The 20,629-nt window shown below is 41.0% G+C and overlaps 1 protein-coding gene and 1 pseudogene across 1 annotated transcript; one reads left to right on the top strand and one right to left on the bottom strand.

The window, feature by feature from the left end:
• Positions 1 to 1,571: 1,571 nt before the first annotated feature.
• Positions 1,572 to 8,683, top strand: GGPS1 (geranylgeranyl diphosphate synthase 1). Its single transcript, XM_049789014.1, has 3 exons — positions 1,572 to 1,664; positions 7,325 to 7,395; positions 7,916 to 8,683. Exons 1-3 carry the CDS (start codon positions 1,595 to 1,597, stop codon positions 8,675 to 8,677), a joined length of 903 nt encoding a protein of 300 aa, XP_049644971.1. The 5' UTR covers positions 1,572 to 1,594; the 3' UTR covers positions 8,678 to 8,683.
• An 11,758-nt stretch (positions 8,684 to 20,441) lies between these two features.
• On the bottom strand, positions 20,442 to 20,629 carry LOC126031518 (uncharacterized; annotated as a pseudogene).

Below are 20,629 nucleotides of genomic sequence, written 5' to 3'. Positions count from 1 at the left end.
GTATAATAGTTGAACCAACTTCTGAAGAAAAAAAATCTCAAAAGCACACCTTAGTTGATTCACTTCATAATGTAATTACTCACATAATCACTATATATTTTTGAGAAATTTTCATCTAAACGCTCCAATTAAATCTTGAGAAGTTGGAAACTAGTGTTTCATAACAATTTTGAATCTTCCATCTTAATTTATTAAACGAAACTTTGAAATCATGAGTAGTGGGGCTGGAGTGATAGCACAATGATAGAGCATTTACCGTGCATGCTGCCAACCCAGAATGGACCCGGGTTTGATTCCTGGCATCCCACATGTCTCCACACCTGCCTGGAGCGATTTCTGAGCACACAGCCTGAAATAACCCCTGAGCGACACCAGGTATGGCCCAAAACCAAAAAATAAATCATGAGTGGTGCTACACTGGAAATGGGTATATTCTGGAATATACTGAGGTACAAAAATTCAGAGTGAATCACTCCAGCATTCTAGACTGCCAGTAATTCACTCACTTTCTCTTTCTCCTCCCCTTCCTCTCTAGTATTCTTGTCCACGTTTGTTAAAGAATGGGTATCGTCCTTCAATATAACTTTTAGTATCTGTTTTTGATCATTGGGGGGCAGCCAAGGACATTAAATCCTGGTTTAATTGAGAGATTTGGATTCATTTGAGAGATTTGGATTATTTTATAACACTTCATCCTGGAAGTCTCACTATAATACTTTAGGGTGTGTAGAATATGCATTTCCTTTCCTTTCCTTCTTGTTTTGTTTTGGGATCCACACCTGACTATGATCAGGGCTTATTACTCTCCCCACTTTTCCTCATATTCTCCTTAGAATTACTTTCTTTGTTCTTTCTGACAAATCACAATTTTCTTAGTACAGCGGTAGGGCATTTGCTTTGAACATTGCCAACCCAGGATGAAGCCTGCTTCGATTCCTGGCATCCAATATGGTCCCCGAGCCTGCCAGGAGCGACTTCTGAGCGTAGAGTCAGGAGTAAAACCTGAGCACTGCCAGGTGTGGCCCAGAAACACACATACACACACACATACACACACACACAAAGAATTTTTCTTCACACACACACACACACACACAAAGAATTTTTCTTAGAATTGCTCCATTGGGCGTGGCCCCTCCACAAAAAAGTATTAAATGTGTAGACCTGTTAGTAAGCTCTAGGTCAGGTATGCATGTACTACATATAGAAGTCTTATCTCCTATAATACAAAAGAGGGGAATGAAGGAGGGTAAAAGGGAAACTGAAAATGTCTCTTTTCAAAAAAGTTTTATTTGTATCTCCTTTGACACTCAAGATAACTAAGTTAGGGCCCGGAGAGATAGCACAGCGGCGTTTGCCTTGCAAGCAGCCGATCCAGGACCAAAGGTGGTTGGTTCGAATCCCAGTGTCCCATATGGTCCCCCTGCCTGCCAGGAGCTATTTCTGAGCAGACAGCCAGGAGTAACCCCTGAGCACCGCTGGGTGTGGCCCAAAAACCAAAAAAAAAAAAACAAAACAAAACAAGATAACTAAGTTAATGACACAATTTTTATGTTTCTCCTTTCTAACAGGTCAGCTTTGAAGTTTAAAAGCAATGGAGAAGACTCAAGAAAGAACTCAAAATATTCTTCTAGAACCCTACAAATACTTACTTCAGTTACCAGGTAACAGTTCAGTTATGCCTTGTAACTAGTCATTCAAATACTAGCAGCCAGAAAAGGCTAGATTTGCTAGCTCTGGATTTTTTTGTATGTTTGTTTGTTTGGGGGCCACACCTGGCTCTGTGCTCAGGAATTGATTCTGACAGACTCAGGGGGGCCCTATTGCATATAGGGGATTGGCTGGGGAGGAGGGTCTTGAACCTAGGTTGGCCATGTGCAAATAAAAATACTATAATCTGGGGTCAAAGCGGTAGGGCATTTGCCTTGCATGCATTAACCTAGGACTGACCATGTTCGATCCCCTGGAGCCCCATATGGTCCCCCAAGCTAGGAGCTATTTCTGAACACATAGCCAGGAGTAACCCCGGAGCATCACTGGGTGGGCCCCTCCCCCCCCAAAAAAAGGGGGGGCAAGAAAATACTATAATCTGAGGCCAGATCAATAGCACAGCAGGGGGGCATTTGTTTTTGTGTGTGTGTGTGTGTGTGTGTGTGTGTGTGTGTGTGTGTGTGGTTTTTGGGTCACACCCAGCAGTGCTCAGGGGAAACTCCTGGCTCCGTGCTCAGAAATTGCTCCTGGCAGGCACGGGGACCATATGGGAAGCCGGATTCGAACTGATGACCTTCTGCATGAAAGGCAAACACCTTACCTCCATGCTATCTCTCCAGCCCCAGGAAGGACATTTGTCTTGTATGTAGCTGACCCAGATTCTATCCCAGCATCTCATATGGTCTGTCTCCCACACCTTCCTGGAGTGATTTCTGTGTGCAGAGCCAGGAGTAACTCCTGAGCGCCAATGGATGTGGCAAAAAAAAATCTATAATTGGGGCCCGGAGAGATAGCACAGCGGTGTTTGCCTTGCAAGCAGCCGATCCAGGACCAAAGGTGGTTGGTTCAAATCCCGGTGTCCCATATGGTCCCCCGTGCCTGCCAGGAGCTATTTCTGAGCAGACAGCCAGGAGTAACCTCTGGGCACCGCCGGGTGTGGCCCAAAAACCAAAAAAAAAAAAAAAAAAAAAATCTATAATTGAGGGCTGGATATATAGCACAGAGGTAGGGCGTTTGCCTTGCATGCAGCCGATTCAGGATGGATGGTGGCATCCCATATGGCTCCATGATTCTGCCAGGAATGATTTCTGAGCACAGAGCCAGGAGTAACCCCTGAGCGCCGCCAGGTGTGGCCCAAAAACCAAAAACGAACAAAAAAAAAAATCTATAATCAGGCCAGAGCATATAAATTGCTTGCTTTGCATGGAGCCAACTCTGGTTTGATCTCTGTCACCTCTTTGCTCCTCAATTCCACCTGGAGTGATCTCTAAGAGCAGAGTGAGGAGTAACCCCTGAGTACCTCTAGGTCTAACCAAACAATAACAACAAAATCAATCAAACTGGAGCATTAGTTCAGTAGATAGGGCCTTGCACATACTCTGGATTCAATCCCCAGTATTCCCATCTTCTCCTGTGAGCCCTATGAGGAGTAATCCTTATGGACGAAGCTAGGAATGCGCCCTAAACATTGTCAGGTGTATTCCAATGACCAGCAACAAAAAAATTCAGTTATATACCTTATAAAACAAAAATACTAAAACAGTTTTCTACCTTAGTCATTTTGTTCTTTGAGGGAGAAAGAAGGCAGCATGGTCCACACATGCAGATACTCAGGGCCTATTCCTATCTCTGTAATCAGGACTGATGTTCGTGATGCTCAGGGGACCACATGCAGTAGTAGCAGGGATTTGACTGAGTCTTCTGTGTACAGGACAAGGCCTTATCTCCTGTACCATTTCCCTGATCGCAAGTTGTTTTCTTTGTGAATGCATGAATTCCTATTCCTTACTGTTCAGTTAGTAAAGGTAAATCATACCAATTATACCAATTTGTATAACAACAAAAACCTTTTCTTTTTTTTTTTTTTTTTTTTTTTTTGGTTTTTGGTTTTTGGTTTTTGGTTTTTGGTTTTTGGGTCACACCTGGCAGCGCTCAGGGGTTACCCCTGGCTCTAATGCTTTACCTCCATGCTATCGCTCCAGCCCCAACAAAAACCTTTTCGTACTCAAATTTTACTTCCCATGGTCATATATTGCACTGGAGCTTTATTCTTTTTTTTTTTTTTTTTTTTTTTAATGGCTTTAGGGCCACACCTGTTGGCAGGAAGGATTTATTCTTGGCTCTTTGCTCAGAAATCGCTCTGGACAGGCTTGGGGGACTATCTCGAATGCCACAAACCATACCTGGGTCCATCCCAGGTTGGCCACGCAAGGCAAATGCCCTACCACTGTGCTATCTCTCTGGCCCATGGTGCTTTATTTTATATATTTTTTACTTTTCACTTGATTTTTGTATTGGTACTAGGGATAAACTCAGGTGTTCACTAATAAGTTTAGACTTTGGGTTTTCTTTGTTTTTTGAGGGGGGGGGGGTCACACCCAGCGGCCCTCAGGGGTTATTCCTGGCTCTGTGCTCAGAAATTACTCCTGGCAGTCTCAAGGGACCATATTGGATGCAGGGATTCTAACCACAATTCATCTTGAGTCGGCTGCATACAAGGCAAACACCCTACCATTGTGCTATCTCTCTGGCCTCAACTTTGGGTTTTCTATTGTTGCTTTGGATTTGGGGCCACTCATGACAGTGTGCTCAGGTGCTCATCCAGTTTGCTGCTCAAGAATTTCTGGCAAGAATCATATAATGCTGGGGATCAAACCCATGCTTTCTGCATACAAAACATGTACTCTGCCATTTGAACTCTCTCTTGCCTTAAATGTGGGTTGTGTGTAAGTTCAACTATAAATCTATAACTTGAGACCACAGAAAGAATTCAATGGGTTAGACTGTTTGCTTTGCATGCAGGAGGCCTGAGTTCAATTCCTGGTACCACCTGGCCTCCCAGGCTACTTTATTGCTCCTTGCAGGCTCAGGGGGCCATGTGGGATGCTGGGGGTCAAACCCAGGTTTGTCCTGGGTCAGCCGCATGCAAAGCAAACACCCACTGTGCTATCGCTCAAGCCCCTGAAATACATTTTTATTAGAAAAGGTATTAATATATAAACCATCAAACTCTATGATATGACAAGAGTATAATGATGCATTCAACTCATTCAAAATAAACGCTATTTCTGTTTTAGAATGCACATTTTTCTTTATGAGTGCACATACTTCAGTGGCAATTTATTTAGTGTCTGTGGTTTGAGGAAGTGCCACCAGTCCCAGTCATGCGTACCATATGTTTATAAAGACCATATTCAGGACTCCCACTTGGAAAGCATGCATCTCTGGCACCAAGGCATTTTCTATTTTTCATGAGGCTTTAAAGGATAAATAGTTAACAAAATTCACAGAGTGATAGCTCTATAATGTGTATGTTCTTGGTGGTAGGTTGCTTCCTTCCATATATGAGACTCTGGGTTTATTCTGCAAAACACATAAGAGGGCTAGCTTCCTAGCTATACCTTGGAAACCATCATGATTAGATTCATTTCTATTCTAGCAGGCTCTAAGAGAGTAGACCTGCTAATGTCATTGCTTCTGAAGATTTGAAGGAAGATAAAAATGGAGAATGTGGGACCGGAGTAATAATACAGCATTAAGGCGTTTGCCTTGCATGTAACCAACATAGGACGGAACCAGGTTCGAATCCTGGCATCCCATATGGTCCCCAAGCCTGCCAGGAGCGATTTCTGAGCACAGATCCAAGAGTAACCCCTGAGCACTGTTGGGTGTGACCCAAAAACAAAAACAAAAAAATGGAAAATGAAAGGAAAAGTTCCTTTTAAATAATCCAATAGTAAAATTTGTTCATCAACTAGTAACTCTTTATTTCAGGAAATTCTGTTGAGAAATAAGGCACTATTTCTCCTGCACTCTGCTCATCAATTGCTGGACTTCTTTTGTAACAAATTAACAAGCACTGGCTGAAACTGGGCAGTCATAAAACATTTCTGTTTTTTTGCCAGTGATTGTAAGGACCTATTATTCTACAAAAACAAGAACTGTAAGGGATGAGGGAGCACATCTAGCACCAATCAGGGCTTGATCCTGACTGTACTCAGGGACCACTATCTCTTCAACCCTTATATTACTTTTTATTTTTTGCTCTTTGGGCCACACCTGGTAACGCTCAAGGGTCACTCCTGGCTATGGGCTCAGAAATCGCTCCTGGCTTGGGGGACCATATGGGACGCCAGGGGATTGAACCTCAATCTGTCCTAGGTTAGCGCTTGCACAAACGCTTTACTGCTTTTGCCACTGCTCTGGCCCCAGCCTTATAGTTACATTTTAATCATAAAGTTTATCTACATCATAAATTTCTGTAATATTTTTGTTCGATTTTTGGTCACACCCAGCGGCGTTCAGGGGTTACTCATGGTTCTGCACTCAGACGTCGATCCTGGCAGACTGGGGGGACCAACTGGGGTGCCAGGAATCGAACCAGAGTCCGTCCAGGGTTGGCCACCTACAAGACAAACATTCTACCATAGCTGTGCTAATCATTCTGGCCCCAAAATTTCTGTAATTTTCTTAACTGCTTTTTATCTAGTGGTAATGTTTTGTTTTGTTTTTCATTTTATTTTAGTGTTTTTGGGGGTCACACCCGGCAACGCTCAAAGCTTATTCCTGGCTTTGCTCTCAGAAATTGCTCCTAGCAGGCTCAGGGGACTAGCTGGGATGCCTGGAATTGAACCACTACCTGTCCTGGGTCCACCGTGTGCTATCACTTCAGCCCCAGGTAATGTTTTTTTCGGAGCGAAGAGCCAGGAGTAACCCCTGAGCACTGCCAGATGTGGCCCAAAAAAAAAGACAAAAATTTATCTATAGGGCCTGGAACAGTAGCATGAGACCAACCTGGTTTTGTTCTCAGCATTCCCATAGGTCCCTGAGCCTGTTAGGAGTAATTTCTGAATGCAGAGCGAAAAATATTATCTGAATGTTGCCGGGTGTGACCCAAAAGCAAAACAAAACAAAAATTACTTATAATTCTTTGAAAGAGACCATGTTAATTACCTATAACTAGAATAAATTCCTTTTTACTTTGTTGATAAAATTCAATGAAAAGTGAGAACCTGGTGCCAAAGAGATAGTAGGTAGGATTCTTGCCTTGTGCATGACTGACCCAGGTTTGATCTCTGCACCCTATCTAGTCCCCCATATAAGAGTTATCCCCCAAAAAAAGAGTTATCCACTAGGAGTAAGTCCTGGGCATCTCCACATATGGTCCCAAAACCCCACCCCCCAAAAAGGAAAAATGAGAGCATAATACTGGTAGAGTCACTAATGTGTTTCAGAATCTTACTTGGCTTCCTAAATTTCAAAAGTTTGTAAATTTTGGATGTGAATTTTGGCAAAGAGTTCCAGCAGTAGAATGTAGGCCTTGGGCCTGGAGAGATAGCACAGCGGCATTTGCCTTGCAAGCAGCCGATCCAGGACCTAAGGTGGTTGGTTCAAATCCCGGTGTCCCATATGCTCCCCCGAGCCTGCCAGGAGCTATTTCTGAGCAGACAGCCAGGAGTAACCCCTGAGCACCGCCCAGTGTGGCCCAAAAACAAAAAAAAAAAAAAAAAAGAAAGTAGGCCCTGCAAGGAATCAGTGGGCTGGAATTAGTAGCTGATGAGTTTTAGAGAAAGTTTCTGAATTTTATTATCAAATTTTTATTATTTAATTTCAGGTAAACAAGTGAGAACCAAGCTTTCACAGGCATTTAATTATTGGCTCAAGGTTCCTCAAGACAAACTACAGGTATTGAAGCAATTCTTTTTTTTGTTTGTTTTTTTGTTTGTTTTTTCAGGCCACACCCATTTGATGCTCAGGGGTTACTCCTGGCTAATTCCTCGCCTAGCACTTGCAAGGCAGACACCTTACCTCTAGCGCCACCTCGCCAGCCCCTATTGAAGCAATTCTAATCTTGTTAATTAGCCCATGAGAATTTAATAAATGCCATGTAAAAATATTCTTAGCTAACTTAGTATCTAACTAATATCTAACTTAATATTTAGGTATTGTTTTATTTTGAAGTATCCAAATAATTATAAAAACCAAGACTCTTGGGCCAGAGAAATAAGAACTTGCCTTGTATGTGGCTTTGACAGCCACAACTCTTACTCAGATCCCTGGCACCACATATGGTTCCCTGAGCATCTCTCCTCACGAACCTACTCCCAGGGAAAAAATACAGATTGTCATAAGCTGCTAATTATAGTATTTGTAAGATGTGTTTAGTAGTTCAAATGTAATGAAAATTTTAATTGTCTCTTGTTAGATTATCATTGAAGTGACGGAAATGTTGCATAATGCCAGTTTACTTATTGATGATATAGAAGACAACTCAAAACTTCGACGTGGCTTTCCAGTGGCACACAGCATCTATGGAGTTCCTTCTGTCATTAATTCTGCAAATTATGTGTACTTCCTTGGTCTAGAGAAAGTCTTAACTCTTGATCACCCAGATGCAGTCAAACTTTTTACTCGCCAACTTTTGGAACTTCATCTAGGGCAAGGCCTAGATATTTATTGGAGGGATAATTACATTTGTCCTACTGAAGAAGAATATAAAAGTATGGTGCTACAAAAGACAGGTGGACTATTTGGATTAGCAGTAGGTCTCATGCAGTTGTTTTCTGATTACAAAGAAGATTTAAAGCCTTTACTTGATACACTTGGTCTCTTTTTCCAAATTAGAGATGATTATGCTAATCTACACTCCAAAGAATATAGTGAAAACAAAAGCTTTTGTGAAGATCTAACAGAAGGAAAATTCTCATTCCCTACTATTCATGCTATTTGGTCAAGACCTGAAAGCACCCAGGTGCAGAGTATCTTACGCCAGAGAACCGAAAACATAGATATTAAAAAGTACTGTGTACATTATCTGGAGAATGTAGGTTCTTTTGAATACACTCGGAATATTCTTAAAGAGCTTGAATCTAAAGCCTTTAAACAAATCGATGAATGTGGTGGAAACCCTGAACTGGTAACTCTAGTAAAGCACTTGAGTAAAATGTTCAAAGAAGAAAGTGAATAATAGGCCATTTTTTTAATCACTTCTAAAAATTTTGGGGCTTTTGTTCTTCAAAATTTGAATGAATAGGGCAAATGCGAGTGAGATGGTTTCAATTTAGAATCCTACTATACAGATAATCATAGTACAAAGTTGAAAGAATCAAACTACATTTAAATAGATCTAATTTAAATTTTCTAATGTGATTTGTTGGGACTGTGTAGCCAACTCTGCTACAAATTGAACTATAGATTCTGTCAGTAAAGACTTCTAGGAATTTTTACTCAGACAACATCTAGCTTTTCAATTACCCCAGTGACTACTAGAATCAATTTCGTAGTTCCCTGGCCCAAAGACCATAGGACCTGCTCTTTCTTTCTAATGTTGCTATTTAAAATATCTTAGTTCACTCACTCCCTTGAAACTTTCTTACTCAAAGAGTCCATGTGAAGGCTGATAGTGATAAGCATTAAGCATTCCTGGCCTTTCCCCCCTTTTTCCTTCTTCCCTACTAAGCAAATTCTGGTTTTGAAGGAGTCTCCTGATGAAATTAACATGCAAAAAAACATCTTTTTTTTTCCTTTCTAAAGTTACTGTACCAAAACCAGTGTATGTCTGGTCCCCGTTAGGAAAGGGGGAAAAAACTATTGAAAATGTACAATTTATTGGAAAGGCACTTTTCAATTCTTACGTAGTTTGCAATCAGTAATAGTAATAAGCTGTTGCTTAGTTCAGATATACCAAAGCTGTAAAATTTAGGAAGCCCTTCCTACCCACATCACAATCCCTCTGCACCCCATCCTTACTATCAAGATAATTGGTTACTGAATGGAAAAGGAAAAGTAGGCAGATATATTTAATGTCTGTGCTTACTGGGAAAAAAGCATTAACATGTAAGCTGGCACTCAGTTGAAAAGTAGCCAATGGGGCCAGAGAGATAGCATGGAGGTAGGGTGTTAGCCTTTCATGCAGAAGATCATTGGTTTGAATCTCGGCATCCCATATGGTCCCCCGAGCATATTGCCAGGAGCAATTTCTGAGTGTGGAGCCAGGAGTAACCCCTGAGCAATGCTGGGTGTGACCCAAAAACCAAAAAAAGAAAAGTAGCCAAGGCCACAGAAACAGGCACTGATTAGTTACTACTATCCCATCTATGAAATCTCCAGCCCTTAGCTTCTTAGAACCATATAACCCAAGAGGAGAGAAAAATGGGACCCTGATTCCTGTATAATAGTTTAACCAACTTCTGAAGAAAAAAAATCTCAAAAGCACATCTTAGTTGATTCACTTTATAATGTAATTACTCAGATATAATCACTATATTTTTGAGAAATTTTCATCTAAACATCCATTTAAATCTTAAGTTGGAAACCAGCGTTTCATAACAATTTGAATCTTCCATTTTAATTTATGAAATGAAACCTTAAAATCATGAGTAGTGCTACACTAGAAATTTGAACTATTTGTTTATGAACTCAAAAAAACAAGCATCAAGAATATATCATTCTAATTATATAGATTAAGTATAAAAATGCTTAAGTGGATTTATCCTTATCTAATCAAATTAATCTTGGCCTGGTGCTATTCTTGGTTCTTTTTCATTTTACCTTCTCTTAGAGATCGAAATGCTTAACACTGGGAACTTATGAAAAGTCATTTTACATTTTGTTAATTAAGTTTTTTCTTTGAACATACAAATGAAAATAGTTTGAATCAATAAAATAATTTATCTACATAAATTTAAGTTGTTTGGGTTTTTTTATCTTTTCCTGTATAAAGGAATAAAAGCCTGGTAGATGACTCAAAGGCTGTGACACTGAATTCTTCCCAGATACCTTCACGTGAAGCTCTGGTGGCTTCCCAGGATTAGTAGGGATCCCCACAATTACCTCATGCTGGCCATGGATCTCGCTAAGTGTAAAACACTTGGATATGTCAGGTCCTGGGTTCAGAGAAATAATACAACAGAGAGTGCTTGTCATGTATGTAACCAAGTCTGGTCCAATTCTTGGCACACTGTTACACTACGTATCCCCAAGCCTGCCAAGAGTAATTCCTGATTACAGAGCCAGGAGTAAACCCTGAACATCACTGAGCATTGCCCAAAAACAAAAAGTGTATAATTCTAAAATACTTGCTTTCACATTATTCAATCTGAAGCTTAGAAAGAGAAATTAGCCAACTTTTGCTTTGTATGCAAAACTGATTCAAACTCTCGGGCATCACATATCAGACTTCCAGGAATGACCCAACTTTCTCTCCCTCACATTGAAATATCTACCAAAATGAAAAATAATACTTTCTGACCTCAACAAGATTTTTTTTTTTTTTTTTGTGGTGTTTGGGTCACACCCGGCAGTGTTCAGGGGTTATTCCTGGCTCCAGGCTCAGAAATTGCTCCTGGCAGGCCCCGGGGACCATATGGGACAATCGGGATTCAAACCGATGACATACTGCATGAAAGGCAAACGCCTTACCTCCATGCTCTCTCTCCGGCCCCTATTTTTTAACAAGATTTTTAAGCAGCTATTTTGTTCTTCTTTATCCCTTACTGACTTGATTATCTTTTTTTCTTTTTTTTTTTTTTTTTTTTTTTTTTTTGGCCACATTCATTGATGCTCAGGAATTACTCCTGGCAGTGCTCAGGGGACAATATGGAATGCCAGCGATCAAACCTAGTTATAATTTTTCTTTAAATGAAACTTGCTTCACTAATGTGAATTCAGTTACAAAACATTGAGCTACCCAAAACCTCCAGTCAGCTAAACTGCAGAGTTGCTCTGATTGGTTTTATTAATCTTTTTTGTTTTGTTTTTTTGGGTCACATTCAGTGGTGCTCAGGGTTACTCCTGTCTCTGCACTCAGAAATCACTCCTGACATGCATGGGACCATATGGGATGCTGGGATTCCAACCACCGTTCCATCCTGGATCTGCTGTGTGCTAGGCAAACTCCCTAGCGCCGTGCTATCTCTCTGGCCCAGGCTTTATTAATGTTATAGTAATGCAATGTCATGTGATTACCTATATTAGGCCTTACCCCTTGAAAGTTTTAGGCAGAATATAGTATATTCACAGGCTGGAAAAGTAGTACAGGAGTTCAGTTGCTTGCCTTGGATAAAGCTAACCCCAGCTTGATTGCTGAGCACAGAGCCAACAGTATGACCTGAGTACACCCATGTGTGACTTACTGACTTAGTAAAAACAAAAAACATACTGCACTCCATCCTGGTAAAGAATATAATAGCACAGCAGGCAGTGATATACCGTATATACTCAACTATAAGCCAAGTTTGTCCAGCACAAAATTTGTGACCAAAAATCCTGAACTTGGCTTATACTCCAAGTCATACAGGTTATTTGATTGGGTGCGTGCATAGTCTCCAGTCATCATCTGCCATCTGCGGAGGGGACAGTGCTTCAGCTCAGTCCACACGTCGCAGCTGAGCTGAAGAGGTAAGCGGCTGAACCGAACTGTATGCCACTAAACTATTTAAACCACAATATTCTGCACATTTTATGAGACCGACAGTAGCGATGATATCCTCGAACTCAGTGATGATGATAATGTCTATGCTGATAGCCTCACATCAGATACAGCTGAAGCTCCGGACTTACAGATGAAGAGGAAGAATCCATTTTCCAAGGATTTTAACCTTTGTGATTTAGCTTGATGTATCTGTTAAGCTCTGGTTTTCTGCACTTTAAAGTTTTAAAGTGATTGTTGTTAGTTTACAGTTTTTCTTTAGCAATAAATATTTGAAAAACATTTAACCTACTGATTCCTCAATTATTGTAATTGTTATATATATTTTTGAAATTTACCAGTGGCTGCTGCATTTCCCACCTTGGCTTATACTCGAGTCATTAAATTTTCGGGTGGGGAGGAGGGAGACTTGGGACATTGGTGATGGGAATGTTGCACTGGTGATGGGTGGTGTTAAGAAAAAAAAAATATTGTTATTAAAAAAAAAAAAACGAAGAAAAGAGTAGCCAATACAATAAAAAAAAAAAAAAAAAAAAAGAACGGGGCCGGGCGGTGGCGCTAAAGGTAAGGTGCCTGCCTTGCCTGCACTAGCCTTGGACGGACCGCGGTTCGATCCCCCGGTGTCCCATATGGTCCCCCAAGCCAGGGGCAACTTCTGAGCGCATAGCCAGGAGTAACCCCTGAGCGTTACCGGGTGTGGCCCAAAAACCAAAAAAAAAAAAAGAACTACTTTGGATTACAAATCAGTAAAAAGACTTGATTGGATAGCCTGTTGGTGACAAATAGCCTGCAAAAAAAAAAAAAAAAAGTTGTCTTCTATGTTGTTATTCTGTATTCTAGCAAACTGGTCAAAGAACACCTAGGAGAAGAGTAAGCATTTTTATGGACATTTAGTCATAGTCACCTCTTGATTTTCTTCCAATAGATTACTAGTTTCCCCCAAAAAAAAAAAATTTTCCCAGCTTTTAGGATAAAATTAGGGGAGGTTGGCTTATATTCGGGTTGGCTTATACTCTAGTATATATGGTAATTTATATGTCCAACACAGTAATAAGTTAATTGTGCAGAATGTTTCATTATTCTGAACGGAGCATCTTGATAGATATATCTGGGAGACATTGGCCACATTGGCTGTTGTATTATATGTACGATGTTTATTATTTATTTTATTTATTTATTTATTTATTATTTATTTTAGTTTCAGAACATTAACTGGCTATTATATTCTGGGATTACTTTGTGTTCAGGGATGATTCTGGCAACGTTCAAGGGTCCATGTGGGATGCCAGTGCTTTATATATATTTATATTAGATGTTTATATATATACCTGCTGTATATTCATCCAGCCATTACACAGTGGCTTTTTCTTTCCATTTGTTAAAATTGAATCACAATGAGTTACAAAATTACAAAGATATTTTGATTGAGTAATATACATACAAAGTTTCAACACCAATCTTTTCACCAATGTCCAGTACTCTCCACTAATATCCCTTCCCCTGACAGCCTGCCTCTGTGATAGGCACTTTTTTCCCCCTCCACCATTTTTTCTAGTGTTCCCCTGTCCCTCAACACTATATGCATGCTTCCTGCTGAAGACCAGTTATGCTCTTGCCTTTTCTATTGACTTTGGGTATTGTATATGCCTCTACAAAATGTCTTTACATCCATATATGAGAGCTATCATTCTGAATCTGTTCCTCTCTCTACACAAGACTTTTCAAGTACTCTAATTTTTTTTTTTGGTTCTGGTTTTTGGGCTACATCCAGTGATGCTCAGGGGTTACTCCTGGCTATGCACTCAGAAATTGCTCCTGGCTTGGGGGACCATATGGGACACTGGGGGTCGAACAGCGGTCCATCCTAGGTTAGTGTGTGCAAGGCAAATGCCCTACTGCTGTGCTACCGCCTTGGCCCCGTATTCTACTCTTCTTAACAAAAAATGGAGATCTAGACCAAGATGATTTTAAATTAGTTAAGAAAGAGATGGGGCCGGTGTGGTGGCGTTAGAGGTAAGGTGCCTGCCTTGCCTGCACTAGCCTAGGACGGACCATGGTTCGATCCCTCTGTGTCCCATATGGTCCCCCAAGTCAGGAGCGACTTCTGAGCGCATAGCCAAGAGTAACCCCTGAGCGTCACCGGGTGTGCCCCCCCCAAAAAAAAAAGAGAGAAGACCTGGGCCAGAGCACTGGCACAGTAGTAGGGTGTTTGCCTTGCATGCAGCCAACCTGAGACGGATCCGAGTTCAATACAGGCATCCCATATGGTCCCCTGAGCCTGACAGGAACGATTTCTGAATTCAGAGCCAGGAGTAACCCCTGAGTGCCGCTGGTGTGGCCCAAAAAGCAAAAATAAAGAGAAGACCTTTGGAAATGGGAAATATTTCATGTTCAGATTGGAAAAAATCAATATTGTTAAAAATTACTATGCGGGCCCGGAGAGATAGCACAGCGGCGTTTGCCTTGCAAGCAGCTGATCCAGGACCGAAGGTGGTTGGTTCGAGTCCCGGTGTCCCATATGGTCCCCTGTGCCTGCCAGGAGCTATTTCTGAGCAGATAGCCAGGAGTAACCCCTGAGCACCGCCGGGTGTGGCCCAAAAACCAAAAGAAAAAAAAAAAGAAAAAATTACTATGCTCCATAACTTATTACATAGATTCAATCCCTATCCAAATTCTAATGACATTCTTGAAGGACCTAGGAAAGTCAACACTAAAGTTTATGTGAACAAGAAGAGACCACAATAACACAGCAGGTAGGGCATTTGCCTTGTACATGACTGACCTGCATTCAATCCCTGGCATCCCATATATCTCCCTAGACTGCCAGGAGTAATTTCTGCATGAGCACAGAGCCAAAAGTAACCTCTCAGCACCACTATCGTGGCCCCCTCCACCCAATAAATTAAAATAAAAATAAATGCAAAGGCTATACCACTCCTAGAGATATACCCTAGGAACATAAAAACATAATACAAAAATGCCTTATTCACACCTGTATACATTGCAGCACTATTTACAATAGCCAGAATCTGGAAAACAGATGCCCGACAACAAATGAGTGGCTAAAGAAATTGTAGTACATATACACAATGGAATACTATGGAGCCATCAGGAAAAATGAAGTCATGAAATTTTCCTATACATGGATGGACTCGAACCAACTATTATGCTGTGTGAAATAAGACAGAAGGAGAGAGATAGACACAGAATAGTCTCACTCATCTATGGAATTTAACAAAAATAAAAGACATCATTGTAATAATACCCAGAATAGAGATGAGGGCTGGAAGGACCAGCCCAGGGTATGAAGCTTACCACAAAGAATGGTGAGTTCAGTTAGACGAATAACTACACTGACAACTATCATGACAATGGTAGCAAGTGAGAGAAATAGAATACCTGTCTTGAAGACAGGCAGGGGGTTGGGGAGGAGGGTGATGGGTTCATTGATGGTGGGAATGTGGCACTGGTGAAGGGGGTGTTCTTTTTTTATAACTGAAACCCAACTACAAGCATGTTGTAATCATGGTGCTTAAATAAAGATATTCATCATAAAAAAAGAAAAAGAAAAATGCAAAGGTATCTATTACTAATTTGAAAGTGTATTATAAAGTGATCATAACTTTTTGTGATCAAAATAAAGATTGGTTCTCTGATCAATGAGCTAGGTATAGACTAGAATAATAATACAAGTATTATATAGTATAATATCTCTCCAGCCATATATGATTTTTTGAGATGCCAGATTAAGTCAACTAAGAGAATTGGGCATATAAAAGAAACTGAAAATGAAAGCTATTGAAACAAATAACGATATGCTTTTTAAATTTTTGTTAATTTGTTTTGGTTTTGGGGGGCCAACCCAGCGGCGTTCAGGGATTACTCTTGGCTCTGCACTCAGAAATCACTCCTGGCAGGCTCGGGAGACCTTATGGGGTGCTGGGAATCAAACCGGGGTCCATCTGGGGTTGGTCTGAGGTTGGGCTCCTGGCAAACACTCTACAGCTGTACTCTAGCTCCAAGCCTGATATGCTTTCTAAATGAGAATGACTATACCAATAGTCACATATATTTTTAACAAGTTTTATGAAAATGATTTTTTTTGTTTTTTTTTGTTGTTGTTGGTTTTTTTTTTTTTTTTGGTTTTTGGGTCACACCCGACAGTGTTCAGGGGTTACTCCTGGCTTATGCTCAGAAATTGCTCCTGGCAGGCTTGGGGGACCATATGGGATGCCAGAATTCGAACCACCGTTCTCCTACATGCAAGGCAAATGCCTTACCTCCATGCTATCTCTCCGGCCCCCTGAAAGTGATTTTGTAAAAAACTAAAATAAAATGATTTTGTGCTTTGATAAATTTATAAATCATTAATATGAAGACTTCCTTTAATATTAAAAGACAATTTTAGGGCCGGAGAGATAGCATGGAGGTAAAGCGTTTGCCTTGCATACAGAAGGACGGTGGTTTGAATCTCGGCATCCCATATGGTCCCCCGAGCCTGCCAGGAGCGATTTCTGAGTGGAAAGCCAGGAGTAACCCGAGTGCTGCCAGGAGTGGCTCAAATACAAAAGAAAAATTTCTCATGGGGGTCAGAAGCAATAGCACAGTGGATAGGGCATATGCCTTTTACACAGAGACTAGGTTCAATCCCCGGCATCCCCTAAGGTCCCTGGAGCCTGCCAGGAGTACTGTATTTTTCGTATCAAAAGACGCACTCCACCCACCTCAAGATGGGGAAAAGTGTCTGTGTATCTTTTTTTTTTTTTGGGGGGGGGGCACACCCGGCGGTGCTCAGGGGTTACTCCTGGCTGTCTGCTCAGAAATAGCTCCTGGCAGGCACGGGGGACCATATGGGACACTGGGATTCGAACCAACCACCTTTGGTCCTGGATCGGTTGCTTGCAAGGCAAACACCACTGTGCTATCTCTCCGGGCCCGTGTCTGTGTATCTTATGGAGCGAATGCCGCCTGGAGCTGAAGCCAGAGTGCAGGGGAGGATAGCATAACCACTTGACATCAGCAGTGTTACTCCCTTTGTTGCACAGACATACCACATAAGACGAGCAATCAGGTTAATGCACTTCCACCATCACATATAGAGGTTTTATTTAAGACTATTTGATCACTGCTGCAACTTTTATTTGTTTATATTAACAAAAAATATTTTAAATGTTTTTTTTATATTTTCTGATGTAAAAAAATAGTTAGGTAAATTGTGTTTAATCAGCTATACACCAGTGTATTTTAAACATATTCAGCCTCACAGACTGGTTGTTTCCAACTGCCAGAGACAGCATCTCACATTGCACCATTTGCTTTAGATTATTTTTTTCTTGTTTTCCTCATCTAAGAACTATGTGCATCTTATAGTCAAGTGTGTCTTACAGAGTGAAAAATCCAATAATTTCTGAGTGGAGACCAGGAGTTGTCTCAAACTTCCCCGCAAAAAATATCCCTTATGGAAAACTTAACTTCATAGTCAGAATTCACTAAATCTGCTTCCTGCCTTGGCTCCCATCATTCCTTTCCTTCACATATTCATTTTCACTAAAAATTATTGAAATCATCCTGTTTTCAGACCTGTACTCAAGCCTGCTTTTGAAATATTCCCATACTACCCACCAAATGACTCATCTTTCAAGTCTAAGCTTTATTTCTTTCATTCCTTCCTTCTTTCTTTCTTTCCTTCTTTCTCTCTTTATTTCTTTTTCTCTTCTTTCTTTTTTTTTTGAATTTTTTTTAATTTTGAATTATGAGAACAAAGATGCAAAGAAAGAGGACAAGGTAAAGTTACAGTGGAAGGACAATCACTCATAACATAATTCTCAGAAGAAGTCCCCTTGCTGATATCTTCAGCCAAAGAACATTAAGATAAATAAAACAGAATCCATGTACAATTACTTTGTCCCTCAAGTCCCCAGATTGTAACACATTATAATATTTTTTAACAGCACACAAGGCAATCTAAAGCCATAAAACTTACATAACTCCTTAAACATTACAGGCATAGTATTTTTTACATTTCCATGTACATGCATATTAGCTTAAGTTAACCTCAAATTTTAAGTGGGTTCTTTTTAAGGATTAGAGTCAAAGGAGCACAGTAAAAACGGTGTTAGAGTGGCAATTGTTGTTTGCATAGGCCCACCAAAATATGAGAGGCATGGAAAGGAATAACCTTGGCCTAAATACAAAGAAATCCTACCCCTGAAGTTTCCTGGCATAAGACCAACTCTAGGCTCCAGGCAAGTTATCGTCTAATCCAAGACATTGTCTGTAGTGCCAACACATTTTTCACACAGTCTCTGTTGTTGGTATCATGTTTCTGTATTAAAGATCCTGGAATCTGCATATCCTACATTGAAGTCATGATGTGGAGCGTCTTCTCATTTCACCTCACCATTACAGGGCAATGCAGGAAGCCCTGTCCTGTAAGCAGGTCATTGTTGTTAAGTCTTCTCAGTGTTAAGGGAAGTCTCTTTTGAGCAGGTCGATGTCTGAGCAGTGGTAGGGTCTTCCGTGGTAGAGGATTGCTTCCAGGTGATGTTATAGACAAACCTGGATGTTTCATGGATGGCTTCACTGGTTCAGGGGTAAATGGAAAATGCCCTTTCTTCTGAGGCCTGTGCCAGGTCATTATGTCAATGTTCAGGGTGTAAGGTCCCTTTGCACTACAAGATTTGTGTATTCCAATCTCTATTAGATAGGATCTTATTTGTATGTATAGTATTTTCTCATTTTAATGTGCCTATGCAAAAAAGGAGCAATGCCACGTGGCGTTATTGGTGCATATGGGGGACATAAGAATAAGTCCAATAATCCCCATGACATGGTTCAATCATAAGCATTAAACTGGGGGACTCTTTCACCAAAATTCCTTGTTGAACAGCTCATAAAGAGAAGATAAAAAGTGGTTAGATGTCATTGTATAAGAGAATATTTAGTAAGACTTATAGTTGTCAGGGAAAAACAAAATATTCTAAAGACATACGTGTTCATTTTATGTCTTTTGAAACAGTTCAGGGTTGTTACACATAATTCACGGCTTAGATCTGTGAGTAGGATTTGCAATACTGAAGTTAAAAAGAGTAATGTGGGTTAGTGATGTTTGGTTGAGAGTTAAGGAGTAAAAATGAGCTTTGAAGGGGTATGGAAAAGGGCAGAATACAAAATGGACATTCTGGATACGCAAAACATAACAAAGATAAGGAATACTCAATACAAGCAGTGCCCCCCCCCCCCCACGCGGTTTTCCATATGCAGAGTGGTCAGAAATTGCCAGTGACAAACTTAGCGCAACCGAGCAAATCTCAGCACACTCCAAGTTAGGACAAACCATTTCTGCCAGGGGCAGAAGAGGGGAAGGCTGGGAACCTATCAAGGCTCCCAGCGCACCCAAGTTAGGGAGAAGGCCTTCCACATGAAGTTTCCCCCAACCCCATGCCGGCTAGAGCTAGCCTCCAGCTCAAGAGAGGATTGAGAGAGAGCCGGAAGCCTGGATCTGCCCGCCCTACACCCTGTGCCCTTCCCTCCCTAGAGCTGAGGGAAGGGCGGGGAAAGCCGGGACCCCATACAGGAGGGACCCCGACACCCACCTTGTCTGGCCGCCTGGGCTGCCACCCCAGAAGGCCTGGAGGCCGGGAGCAGAAGAAGGGAAGGCTGGGAGCCTATCAAGGCTCCCAGCGCACCCAAGTTAGGGAGAAGGCCTTCCACATGGGGTCCCCCCAACCCCATGCCGGCTAGAGCTAGCCTCCACCTCCTTTCTCTTCTTTCTTTCTCTTTTCTCTTTTTCTTCCTTCCTTTTCTTCCTTCCTTTCTTTGTTCTTTCTCCTTCCTTCCTTCCTTCCTTCCTTCCTTCCTTCCTTCCTTCCTTCCTTCCTTCCTTCCTTCCTTCCTTCCTTCCTTCCTTCCTTCCTTCCTCCCTCCCTCCCTCCCTTCCTCCTTTCTTCTTTCTTTCTTTCTTTCTTTCTTTCTTTCTTTCTTTCTTTCTTTCTTTCTTTCTTTCTTTCTTTCTTTCTTTCTTTCTTTCTTTCTTTCTTTCTTTCTTTCTTTCTTTCTTTCTTTCTTTCTTTCTTTCTCTTTCTTTCTTTCTTTCTTTCTTTCTTTCTTTCTTTCTTTCTTTCTTTCTTTCTTTCTTTCTTTCTTTCTTTCTTTCTCTCTCTCTCTCTCTCTCTCTCTCTCTCTTTCTTTCTTTCTTTCTTTCTTTCTTTCTTTCTTTCTTTCTTTCTTTCTTTCTTTCTTTCTTTCTTTCTTTCTTTCTTTCTTTCTTCTTTCTTCTTTTTCTTCCTTCCTTTCTTTCTTTTCTTCTTATGCTGCATCCTCTCCCGCTAACCCATCTAAGGAAGGGAAGAACTATCATCAATGGCAAAAGCAACACCTAGAACCAGCTTCACACTCAGAAGAGGATCATCTAACTCTTCATGGTTTCAGGTGCTCTACATGCTCTACTTCTTTAGTAACACACTATAGAAATGATCCTTGTTGGGCCGG

This window comes from Suncus etruscus, chromosome 15 (assembly GCF_024139225.1).
Source record: "Suncus etruscus isolate mSunEtr1 chromosome 15, mSunEtr1.pri.cur, whole genome shotgun sequence".
NCBI classification, from domain to species: Eukaryota; Metazoa; Chordata; class Mammalia; order Eulipotyphla; family Soricidae; genus Suncus; species Suncus etruscus.
Note: the sequence above shows the minus strand (reverse complement) of the source record. Positions and strands in the feature narration are given on the sequence as shown.

Coding starts and splice junctions, on each gene's coding strand:
- GGPS1 (XM_049789014.1), top strand. CDS start 1,595: ATGGAGAAGACTCAAGAAAGAACTCAAAATATTCTTCTAGAACCCTAC. Junction 1,665..7,324: donor ATACTTACTTCAGTTACCAG/GTAACAGTTCAG, acceptor ATTTAATTTCAG/GTAAACAAGTGAGAACCAAG. Junction 7,396..7,915: donor TTCCTCAAGACAAACTACAG/GTATTGAAGCAA, acceptor GTCTCTTGTTAG/ATTATCATTGAAGTGACGGA.